At 41.2% G+C, this 12,847-nt stretch overlaps 1 protein-coding gene across 1 annotated transcript in view; it reads left to right on the forward strand.

Annotated features, from left to right (window-relative positions):
* The window catches only part of CDHR1 (cadherin related family member 1), a 48,200-nt gene that overhangs the window by 25,033 nt on the left and 10,320 nt on the right, over positions 1–12,847 (forward strand). The window contains exons 11-15 of the mRNA XM_086752370.1: positions 549–752; positions 3,167–3,319; positions 6,965–7,129; positions 9,250–9,317; positions 11,889–12,117. Of these exons, the coding sequence (XP_086608496.1) occupies positions 549–752; positions 3,167–3,319; positions 6,965–7,129; positions 9,250–9,317; positions 11,889–12,117 (819 nt within the window). The remainder of the gene's footprint in view (positions 1–548; positions 753–3,166; positions 3,320–6,964; positions 7,130–9,249; positions 9,318–11,888; positions 12,118–12,847) is intronic.

Here is a 12,847-nt window from a genome sequence, read left to right on the forward strand (position 1 = left end):
GTCTGTCCAAACTATATCTAGTTTAAATTAAGGTCATCGAGACAGCAAAGCAGAGTTGTAAATCAGAAACTAAATCTCAAAAAAAAAAAAAAAGCATGTAATTTTTCAAATGTTTGCCTAAATACTGTAAGTACAATTTTTCTTAGAGTTTTCAAGGCTGCAGTCCTTGCAGCAATGTGAAAATCAACTGCCTGTGGTGCCACAGCAACTTTAAGGATTGTTTTCCTTTTCTGTTCTGTCAATACTTTAGGGAAGCAATTATCTTGCCCCTATTACATTATCTGTCTTTAGAGAACTGTTTCCACCTAGGGTGAGTTACTGAGCTCACAAAATGAGGGGGAGAATTTTTTCACTGGGGCTTTATTGAGACCGGTTTATTACTATAATCATAAACTTCAGTGTGAAATGGACTGGGATTTCCAGAGAAATATAAGACTGTGAATCTTCATACAAGTTAGTGTGTTAGGATGATATGTACATACCTGAACATGGAACTGAGGAAAAAGAGTATACTCTCATTATTCTTCTCTCTCTCCTGCCTGCTGCAGGCATCAGAAGTCAGTCAGGAAGGTGACGTCTCAGTGTACGCTTTTGCCATGGTGACTATACGGGTGGTCGACCTCAATAACCATCCACCAACGTTCTATGGAGAGAACGGTCCCCAGAACAGATTTGAACTGACCATGTACGAGCATCCCCCAGAGGGTGAAATCTTGAGAGGACTGAAGATTACAGTCAATGATTCAGACCAGGTAAATGGAATCTATATGGACTTTCAGTTTTCTTGCCCTATTTTCCCAAAGACTAGAAGGAGCTATCAGATGGGGAAATGTCATTTTAGGAGCTCAACTATTTCACCTGCATTCCCCAAAAGCCTACGGCAGACAAAGTAGTTGTAGAGTACATTGCCACAGAGAGTTTGGACGTAGAAGTATACTTAGTCTGTCATGTCAATGAGAAGGGTGATCCTAAAGCCCAGCTCTTGTGGCGACTGAAGTTGAACAGTTGTTATGAACTTCCTCTAACTACTGGTTACATTCCGTTGTTGTCAGTGTAGTGTCCCAGAATGTACTCCCTTTGGAGATTTACTCAGTGCTTCAAATCTTTTTAGTAACTTCAAGTGCAATTGCTGTCTGCATCTTCTCAGGCCTTGCTGGAAACAATAAAATGTAAGGCCCCTTACATTGATTTTACTACAATATATTGTCCTTCTGGCCCTTATGTACAGCTAGAGTCTGCAGTGCATGTTTTGATAAATCATTCCTACTACAGTGATATTTTTAGGAAATCTTAAAAATTATGCTAGAGCCAAACTAACCAGATAAAGGAAAAGGAAAGAAGGCTGCATTCATCTCAGCCTGCTCTCTAACTGACCTGTGATGCCTTAGATTCTATGGTGATGGTTGCTATAGGGATCCCTAAGCTAAATGCTGTATGAATGGCATCCATCTGAGTTAGCCTGAGGTTAGGCAGTAACAAGAGAAAAGCTTAATGCATCTGAGAACTGTATTACTGTTGGAAAGAGTGCTCTTATATAACTGTGCTCAGTATTGTGCTGTTTTGGCTGTATTGTAATCCATCAAACCCACTCACTTCTTCCCCCTTCCTCCTGCTGCTCTGCAGCAAGCAGATAAATGACTGCTTTCAAAGCAGGGCTACATTTATCCTGCTATTGTCACAGGGGATGTTGCTGCAGAGGGAGAGAAACAAAACCCATCTCTTCTATTTAGAGACAAAATATGTATGTATCATGTACAGGCTGACAAAATACTCAGGCTGCAAGTTAGGCTATAAAATAAGCAGAAAACGTTCAGCAGGGCCTGTTGTGAGAGGACGAGGGGTAATGATTTTAATATAGAAGGAAGTAGATTCAGACTGGATATAAGGAAAACATTTTTTGCAATGAGGATGGTGGAACACTGGAACACGTTGTCCAGAGAGGTGGTGGATGCCCCATCCCTGGAAACGTTCAAGGCCAGGTTGGATGGGGCTCTGAGCAACCTGATCTGGTTGGAGATGCCCCTGCTCCTTGCAGGGGGGTTGGACTAGATGACCTTTAAACTGTTCTATGATTCTATTGCTAAATACACTGTATAGATTTCTCAAGAAGCTCCCTAGTACAGTGTAAGACATCACTCTATGGGAGTTGGGTTGCTTTTCTTTTAGGGCATAGAATGCAGTGTTTTCCCTTCTGCACAAAAGGGCTATATAGAGAAGAAAATTACATGTATATCTGTTTCTGTCACAGCCATTACTGACTCTTTCTTTTGGAGGAGGGGATGGTTCAGCTGAGGTGGAGGTCTGTTTTAGGCCTACAGTTTGGTGGAAATGCCATCTTTACTTGCAAGAACACTATGCAGAAATTTCTCCGTCAGCCCTTTTCATCTGACAGACACAGCTTGGGGTTCAGTGCTGTTATTCCTTCAGTCATTCTTGTGTCCTATGGCCGTCCTGCTCGGAGACAAGCAGCAGCACGACTTACTCCGAGCAGACGTGGGTTCAGTGGACATCACTGTCAGAAATCACTCAGCTGCTGGAGGGAGGTAGTTCTCTCCCCACCCCATGCCACCATCCCTCCAGTCATGTACAGTCCCAAGTGCAGAGGACTTTGTATGATCAGATGGTCCACTTTCCCTGTCAGCACTATTTTCCATAGTCCAGCAGCTTTGGCTTTGTGTGTTTGGCTTTTACTACCCAGCAAAAGAGAGCCTGGTGTCATCTCTGTAGCTGTTGGGGTTTGTATGACCAAACAATGTAGACCACTGACTTTGGATCCAAGGTCATTCTTTCTTGCCTGCTGATATGCACGTGGTGTCATCTCTGTCACCTTCACTAGCTCACAGCGTCTGGGGCAAAGTCCACAGCTGCTTGCCGCAAGCGTCCCTCTCTTAGCCAGGCCTGCTGCAGGGTTTTTCCATTATGACTGAAAGAATAACCAAGCTTGTCAATCTATTTTAAGAAGAGCTGTGCCCATCTTGTGACCAGGGCTGGAGGGATTATATAGCTAAGCTTCTTAGCAGTCTCTTGCCCAGGGGATGGAGAGCAGAGAGCTCTAAGCACTAAGACTTATTCTAGTTTTACACAGTGTGAAGAAACAGCGCCAATCTAGGCTGTAAGAAATGCATCGTTCACTGAAAACAGTGTCATTATCTGCTTTTATTCACAGGGAGCCAATGCTAAGTTCAACCTCCGTCTTGTTGGACCTGGTGGCATCTTCCGGGTGGTTCCCCAAACTGTCCTGAATGAGGCTCAGGTTACCATAATAGTGGAAAATTCTGCTGCTATTGACTATGAAAAATTCAAGGTGTTAACCTTCAAGGTACTTCTGCTTTCTGGGTCCTCTCTGCCTGTGTATATGATATGTGTATGATGGCTTATGTATCTGATGGGATTTAGCTTCATAATCCACCTGGAGCTGTCTGATGCATTGTCAGTGACATTGCATTCCATGTGAGGGAAACTCATTTCTCTCATTGGTTCATCAAGTTCCAAAGGATGCATCTGTGGACTGATTTAATTCAGTCAGTGCAAAATGTTGAGTATTATCTCTCTGTGGAAACTGCATATGGTGGTGGCTCTGAATCATTCTAGACTGAACCCTAAGGGTGTTATTTTAGCTATTACAATAAATTCATAGGATTAAATCCTAATTTCTCTGGAGCCAGAACTTTACCTGCTTAGACCTAAGTAATTTGGTTCATGATCATGCTTTTGAATGGTGGCAGGCTGAAGACCTCAGCTGATTGGAAGATAATTTTCCAAAATTGCTCACTGCTTTTGTCAGAGGGTATCTATCTATATGGCCCTTTGCAGACTGACCTGAGGCTATCTCACCTGTGCTCCACGCCAGCTATACAAGAACCAGCTTTCATCCAAAAGCTGGACCCTTGCATTATCACCTTCTCTGACGGATTCATTGGCTCATCAACAATATAATTAAATAGTCTGGTTTTGTGTCAGCTGCCTCTGCATATGAATCTAGATGTTTCAGTTCTGAGTGCAAAAAATAGCATAGGCAATCCTTGCAATCATTAAAAAAAAAATGCCAAAACTATCTAGCTGACTATGAACATATGCTAGTTTTGATTTTGTACACAAGGTGACACTTTTACACAGCCCAGAAGCCAACTTCCTGGATTTTGTTCTCACCCTCGCTACACGGTTTGCTTTGTGTCCTTAGCAAGTCATTTCACTGCAGCATGTTTCATGTCTTCTCTTGTAATGTTCCTCAGTCATTTTGAGCTTCATAGGTTATAGATGCTACAAAAATATGAGGCATCATTACTGTATTAAAATGGCAGATTCTGAAAAGGCTATAAAGTGCTACTGAAACTAATTATAATCAGTGCAGATTTATTCAGGTTAAACTACCAAAAGACCAGTAAAGAAGTTACACATGGCCTCCTCATGAATACTAATAGAAATTAAAGTAGTTAATGTAATTGCCATGAACACTGAAAGAATTAATTACCAGGAAAAATTATATGTATTTTTTTAGCTTAAGCAGTTATTCACTTCTACTGGAGAAAGATCCATAAGGCCTTGCTAAAAATGCAGAGCTTTTGTCTAGATTCCAAATGAGGAAGGTGCAGCTGGATGATATGGTAGTAATATATGTCAGCAAATACTTTATAAAGACCTCACTGCCGTCTGCATTTTCCTGAAAAGTTCAAATAGCTTCCTACCCAGTTTTAGTTGCCAATGTAGTCATTCTGATTAGAATTTTGGATGAAATATCTTCTTATTTATATTTAACATGTATCCCACAGCAGCTTTGAAAAGCTATTTTCAGGTTTTTTTTTTTCTGTAAGCAATGATCCCTCTTCTCTGGTTTGTTATTGAACAGTAAAATGCCATAGAGGACTTAAGGCTAATTTGTCTATGAGAGGCACTGAAAAACTACCTGAAGCAAAGACTACTAGAGAAAATCTATTTTTCACTTAGAGCTGGCTCTTTAATGTAGCTGGTAGTCAGGACCTACTTCTTTTTCAGCTCTCCAAGAGCTAGAGTGGGTTTCTCAAGGTATGGCGGCTGTGGTAATTTGTACCCCTACAGCTTGGCCTCTTAAATCTCAAGTCCCTCCGCCACAGGGGCCAGATGTTGCTGTCCTACCTTGTCATGGGCTGACATGCTTTGGGGGGCAAACCTCCTTCCTCCACCTCCTTCAGCTTAGAGCACATTCTGCCTTGACAGGAGCCTGGACCCATTCCTCACAATCTGCAGACACTCACATCTCCCACAGACCAGGACCAGATGAGGCTGCAATTATCTTTGGTTGCCAAGATAATTTCAACAATTAGTTAAAGATAGCCAAGATAGTTTTAACAATTTACCTGCCACTTTTAAGACTACATCTCAATTTACTCTTCTAGCACTTGTAGTAATTGTTAATACGTAATCCTGTGAAGCAATAGGTTTACACTAATTTTTTTTCTCTCTCTGCGCAAAACAAACAACACAGCTCTGCATAAGACATTGCAGGCAAGCTGACAAAAATCCCTCCCTGAAGGAATATGTTGTCAGCATGTTGACATAGCTGGACTGTGGCTGCTAAAAGGAGAAGGAATAAAAAATGAATGTAGAAAACAAAGTAAAAATACTAAGCCCTTGTAAGGTATTCTAAGACAGGCTCATTCCAGCAGCAAAAATTATTTGACTGCAGATGTTATAATGTAGTTATTGCTCCATGTGCATGATAAGCAATAAGATTTTATCTCTGTGCTGCTGTAGGAGCTGAGATTGCTCATGCGCAGCTTTTTGCTGATGTTGGTATGACTGCGCCTTCAAAAATGTATTTTGTTGTAACATCATCTGAGATTTCCAAACACAAAAATTAGCACAGAAATGCAGTGACCAAACTCCCCTTTTAGAGCAGATGTGTTCTACAGTAATTACAAGCAATCCTTCGTATTAGTTTCTTCAAGAACCCTTTCACTGTTTATTTCCAGCCATTATAAATGTTCACACAGGAGAAACAGCTCCAGGAGATGATACTGAGATAGCCTTTTCCCTCTCTACCTAAACTGCTCCCCACCCTCCCCAAACCCTGTCACTGCTGGGTTATCCTCTTCCTTCTCTGTGGTGGCTGCTCTTCCCTGCATCAATGAATTAGCTGTACATTAAGGGGTAATGTGAGAAACCAACTGGCTAACCTGGCGGTGCCGTCCCTCAGCTGAGGGGTGAGATAGACACGTACTAGCGTTAAGCTCTGCTGGCAGCCGGCCAGCACATCCATGCCTCTGGCTTCTCCCCATCCCTGGTCTTGCTGTATGTGGTTGATGAGTTATGAGAACGTGTTAGACCAGAGCTCTCTGTTCTCCTTGGAGACAGTGAGGCAATTCAGAAGTCCCAGTGGGTATCTGATAAAGTCCTAATCAGCATGAGGCAGTGAGGGTAGAGCACCAAGACGCCCGGTGGTAGGAATTCTCACAAACTTTGTGAAATGGGATTCTGCTGCATGTGCCTGAGCCCCGACCACCCTGCACTTGGTGTGGTACTGCTGCTTACAGACATCCCAGGGCATCAGTTCTCTAATCTATTTGCCCTGTTTGGTGCAGTTTATTGCCCTGAGTTCTTTCCTCATGAAGTATTTATGCTTCAGTTTACATAATTATTCAGTGCTTGTGTTTCCCTAGGTTCTAGGAGGTGCCCTGGAATGGGTCTTTGCTTGCTTCTGTCACATCCTTTTTGAGCTATGCTGGTTAGATATGACCAATTGCATCTGTCACGTGAAGTATAATATGTATACACCGGTTGGAAGTCCTCTTTCCACAGCTTGATTGCTCATTGCAACCAGGCACAAATGAGCCTAGGCTGCACACTGACCTAGCTCATCATCTACCTGGTTTCAAGCTGTTAGTCCAACCAGGCTAAAATGTACCAATGTGCCACAGTAAAGGAAGGAAGCTCTTTTAAGAAGTAATAATAGCTGCTTTGTAGTAATTTCCTGCCTTTCTCCTCTTAGCTTCTTGCCATAGAGGTGAACACACCAGAGAAATTCAGTTCGACAGCAGACGTAGTGATACACTTGCTGGATACCAATGATAACGTCCCGAAGTTCTCCTCAGACTACTACATTGCCAGGATCCCTGAGAACTCCCCGGGGGGCTCAAACGTAGTCGCTGTTACAGTAAGTTTCATTCACCTCTGAGGAAATGCTCTCTTTTCTAGGTGTCTGTGGTGATAGTTCAAGTACCTTAAAAATAGCAGATAGAGGCAAGTAGCAAATCTTACATACCATTCAGGTTCTGGACTGAACTCCAGTTCCTTTCCAGGATCAATAATTAAAAAAAAAAAAAAAAAGTTTTGATGAAATAAAGTTTTAAGCAACCATTTTCAGAACAACAAATTAACCTTGTTTTTTAATTAAAGGCCATCTGCTTTTAAGTCAAATCTCATGGTCTGTGGGTACTAAGAAGGCCCCAGTGAAATCAGTGTCCAACAGAAAGATTCAGTTATGACTACATGGAATTGGATTTACTGGATTTGCTTGCTTAAGTACAAGTAAGAAGAAAACAAGATGGCTGCTTAGTAGGTATTAGTCTCCTCCTCCTGGGAGGAATCTGACAGCTAAATACATAATTACACAGTTAATGAAGGCAAGAATATAACATTAAAATGCTTAGAGCTTGGAAAGAAAGTTCTCTATGTAAGTACCTTCTCACAGTGTGAAAAATATGCCTATGGATTTTCCCGTATCTCACATTTTCATGGAAAGAAAGTCAGGGTATTACATGGGCCCTGTGTGCTGGAGAAGCATTTCCAGCCATTGGTGTGAGCTGTATCTCTTCAATGCAGCTGCTAGGACTGGAAAAAGATTTCATGTCACACAGAGAAAGCTCCTGCCCACGTGGGGCTCGGCGGGTGACACAAGTCACCTTGCAAAGGCTTCACAGGTAAGGACAATGGAGGCAGGTTGCCAGAGATCTCCAGCACAGGCTGGCTCTGAGTGAGAATGAAAATTAAATAATCAGAATTTTAGGGACAGAAGAATGAAAGATGAAGTGGAATATAAATAATACCAAAATGGTTATTGGAGGAAACTAATAGGAAAGCTGTAGGAAACAGAGACTTCCAAACATCGCTATCTTTGTAGGAAGAGTAATAAAAAAAATTCTAGGAGGTGGACAGCAAAAAATAATTTTTTTAAGAAGTTTGGAAAAGCAACAAAACTAGCCATTCAGAGCCAAGGTGAACAGGACAGCATAGCTGAGTAGTCCATGTAAAATTTACTACCATGGGCTGTCAACTCAGTACTTGACCCAGATTCACAAAAGTACTTCACAAACTGAGATACTCCAGGTATTCGGGATGGCAATTCTCTTAGAAGTCCCAGATGTGCAAAACGTTTTAGGAAAAGTTAGGCAGTCCTAAAGTAGACTGTGATCAAAATGATGGGGTGAGAGAATATGACAAGTTCACGTCAAAAAAACTAAGAACCACACATCAGAGGGCTGCAGGTCTGTTATGTTGACCATACAGGAATCAAAGACACTGTTCCAGTTTTCAAATATTTAAACAGGAAGATGAATGAACCAACCACTGCCGCAGCAGCCAGATACAATGGTATAACATAACACCTCCTGAGAGCAATCGGAGAAGCATGAGCTTATGGAAGTAGCTGCCACCAAATCAATAGCTTTCCTAATCCTGAGCTAAGAAAGGAAGCCAACAAGAGTCCAGAACAAAGATATCGTCTGGTGCAGTATCTGCATTACTAAAAGTCACACAGGCACAAGAGTGATTAAAATATAACTAAAGCTGAAATATTGTGTATAGATTAAAACATTTGTTATGCATTACTTTGAATCAATTAAACAAACAGAGGCTTTAAAATACTATATATAAAGTAAATAATTTTATCTAGGCAATATACATTAATATTTAACTGATAATTAAGAAGACTTGAGAGTGGGCAATTTGTTCGTGTCATTGAGATTAGCTTCGCCTCTATTAGAGGAAGGATGTGTTAAATGTCAACAGATGGAGCCATCTAGTGGCTTTCTCCCTGCTAGAGCCGGGGCACCAGCCTGGCCGGGAGACAGGCGGAATCTTTGCAGCTTCCCTGGGACAGTCAGCGACATTTGTTTCTGTCAGATTTTGCAGTTTTCTAGGTGCACATTTGTTTATATGATGGCAAAAAGAGGGAAAAAGCATTTGGGTTTTTGCATGACCTGTTGTTAAAAGAAAAATTAAATATTTAATTTTTTGTCATTTAGTAAAGGATGACTCTTCTTTTCTTTTCTGAAGGCTACAGATCCAGATTCAGGGCTTTGGGGAGAAGTCAAGTACTCTATCTATGGAACAGGAGCGGATCTGTAAGTAAAAACAACAACAAAAAAAACTACATAACCTCTAAGCAGAGTTTTAAAAGAATTTAAAAAAAAAAAAGCTCATTGTTGACCTGCTCATTTACAAGGACATTTATGCCGTGTTCTTTGTGAGTTCTGTGAAAACGACAACAGAAGAACTGGTGTGAGCATTAAACATCTGCTTCATGAACCCATGGAATTTTACCCACAAGCCCCCAAAGAGACATAAGGCAGCTGAAGTACCAGTACACAGGATCTGTTCAATCACCATTTGAAAAACGCTTGTAAGAGAAAGAGAAGGTTTTGGTCTAATCCTTGTGAAAAGCCAATTCTTGTGGGAAAAAAAAAAGCATCTCTTGCTTTTTTTCCCTTCCCTTTCCATATATCTGTACAAATAGTTCGGTTTCAACTCTTGTCAAAATAAATCAAAGATGACAACACTTTCAAAAGTATAAACTTTCACTTTGGAGGCCAGCTGCATTTGGTGTTCAAAGCATTTTATATATTTAAACCTAACAGTCCCACATCAGGGAAGAAGGGAATCCAGTGCTTACTTGATTTTGTAGTGATGCCTAGCTCCCTCTCCCTGCCTTTGGGGACAGTGCTGGGGTAAGAACATGCTGAAACACTGGTTTCTCTCACGCTGCTTCCATCCCAGCAGTTGCCCTGGCCCATTGATTGGGGCTCCCAGCCATGGCTAGCATCACTGACCATCACAGATATTGCTGCTGGAACCTGCAGCTCCTGGACACGGTGAGGCTGCAGGGCAGAATACTGGAAATGAATGAGCTTTTCAGGCACTCATCCCCAGAATCCATTTTTCTCTGTACATTATCCACCTGGAGTTAAAGCTGAACTGTTCTTGTTAAGGTGAAAGCCATTTTGTGTGTGAAAGCACAATCAAAGTTCAAAATCCAAGATGTTAAGGGTGAACCTTTTCTGTAGCCAGAAAGATACACATATGGGAACATTTCCAGGATGGATTATCTTGAGCTCTTCACTTAGTCCTTATGCTAGGTGCTAACTGCAGAGGAGGCAAAGATCATGTTGTTCAGGCAGACCTCTTAGGTTTAAAATGTAGCAGCTGGTGCAAGGAAGCTTGTGAATGTTGTTGATGAAGGATTTAGAAAAAAAAATGTGACTGCAACTTTATTCTGATTGGAGTTATAAGGATGCTCAGACTCACTGTTCTTATGTCATTGAATTAGGATGTGAAGACTTTTCCTTCTTGATTTTTTTTTTTCTTGTGCCAGAATGACATGGCTCTGCAAGGCTGGCTTGATTTTCTAGCCCTGAGACCTCGAGATCTGCTGAACAGAGTTTGCTGCAGATTTGAGAGTTCCAATTAGAGGCATGATTTTTTTTCTGTCTGAGGGGTTACATCAGTGGGTATGCAGTTGTGTTGGCAGAAAGACGAGTTGTACCAGAGTAAGAAGAATAGTGTTAACTGTTGAAGATAAAACCATTAGGCTGGTAATCCTACATCCAGGCTGGCAGTGAGAGTGGGGTACACTGCTGTAGTCTCTTCACCTCTCAGTGCTTCTATTCTTCCACTAAAATGGGGGTGATGAGAGTCCTCTCTGCATGGTTAGGCTGGGTTGGGTGCTAAGGAGGCACTCAGCACAGGCACTGTCTCCTACCAAGAGTTGGCACAGCTCTTTCCACTTCTAGGTCTTGACTTTCCTCAAGACTTGTATTTGTATTTGACAGGGTAATGAAAACAACTGAAGATTCTGGATTATTAAGTGCCCCTCTTATAATCACTCTCAATTGTGCTCACAGTTGGAATACAGAAAATATTTTGTTATCCTGTACATTAATTAAAGGGTATATAAAAACTTTCATCTGTTAAAAGCCCTACTGCTTGGAGCCTACACTGGTAGTCCATTTTCAAAAGATGCTCTGTTGGTATCTTCTCTATAAATCCAAACTTTTGGCTGACACTTTTGACAGTGTCTCAGTAATTACAAATGTGTAGAACTGAACTTGCTACAGATAAATCTGAACACCCACTCCATCCCAGTGCCAGTCTATGGAAAAGTGATTATTTTTGGAGGAGATAATTTGCCCTGCACTTTAGGGTATGTGAGAGCAGCTATTTTTCTTACCCATTCTGAGAAGTGAAGCGCTTAAATATGATATGCAGCACACTTCCCTTAGCTATTGAAGGGATATCAATCAATCTTAATTTATGCAGGATATGATCTAATACATATAAACTGAAAAAAAAATAGGCAGTTCCTTAATATTTTAATGCAAAAAAAAAAAAAATCACTCTGGGAGAGGGCTATCACACTGAGCATTTACTGAGGACAAAGGCTTTAACAAAAAATGCAGCTAAAATGGCTAATCCACAATAGATGGAAAAACAGCAGATGCTGGTAGTTTTCTGATTCAGGCCTAAAGGAACTAAGCAAAAAGTAGGTAGAGTGAATAATTTGGAAACATCAACTAGACAGGAGTTAGGTGAAGAGTGCCAGTCTTTGGACACAGTGTTTCAGCCCACATTTGCCCCAGGCTGTAAACACACATTAAGTGACCAAAAAACTCAAAAGTCTTTCCATGCTTCTTTTCTAGGTTCCTAATCCACCCGTCAACAGGTATAATTTACACCCAGCCTTGGGCTGTATTAGATGCTGAAGTGAACTCAAAGTATAATTTCTATGTGAAGGCAGAGGACACAGATGGAAAATACAGCTTGGCTGAAGTGTTTATCACTGTGCTAGATGTCAATGACCACTCTCCAGAGTTCAATGAAAACATCCAGGAAAAGACAATGATCATTGGGTCACCAGTGAAGATAGAGGTGAGAGACAACACAGTGTGTCACAAAGCAGAGAGCTTTGGAAAAGCCTCAGCTCTGCTGTTGAATGCTCAGGAATCACGATGAATGGCTGAAAGCAGGCTTTCCCTGAGGCTTTATTTTGCACATCCATTTGTATATAACAAATGGATTAAAGTGTGGAATGATAGTATTTACAGACTGCTGAGAAGGAGAAATAAATTCTGTAGGCAGAAGATAAAGTTCTGTTACATATTTGAACCATCAGATGGTGGAGGATCCTGGATTATACAGGGATCATAAGAAACCCAAATAAGATGAGTGAATGGAAGTACAGGCTTTTGAATACTTAACCTTCCTGCCACGCCTTTGTGCTCAACCACACAACCTCTTTCCCTTCACTTTGCAGAATTGTATTCATTTATCCAGTGTGGAACAGGAGGTAAAAAATGCAATAACAATTCACAGGCAAAGGAGCAGAACATCCTATGTTACACGTATTTGAGTGCATATAGTGGAGCCTGATTACTCACACCTAATGTTAGTAGGAAAAATACCACAGTACACAAATTAAGGCAACTATAGTTTATAGTGTGGAGCTAATCCCATTGTTCTCTCTTAACTTCACATTTGTGCCCCGCACTGTGTGAGATGTGAGAAACTCTCCAGCAGTGGACCATTTGCATTCTACACATAGGTTACAGTTCATTTTTTCTTCTGATGTTGTTTAATCTCCAATAGAAATTGGTTATAC

Source organism: Chlamydotis macqueenii, chromosome 7, assembly GCF_036417535.1.
Source record: "Chlamydotis macqueenii isolate bChlMac1 chromosome 7, bChlMac1.mat, whole genome shotgun sequence".
Lineage (NCBI taxonomy): Eukaryota > Metazoa > Chordata > Aves > Otidiformes > Otididae > Chlamydotis > Chlamydotis macqueenii.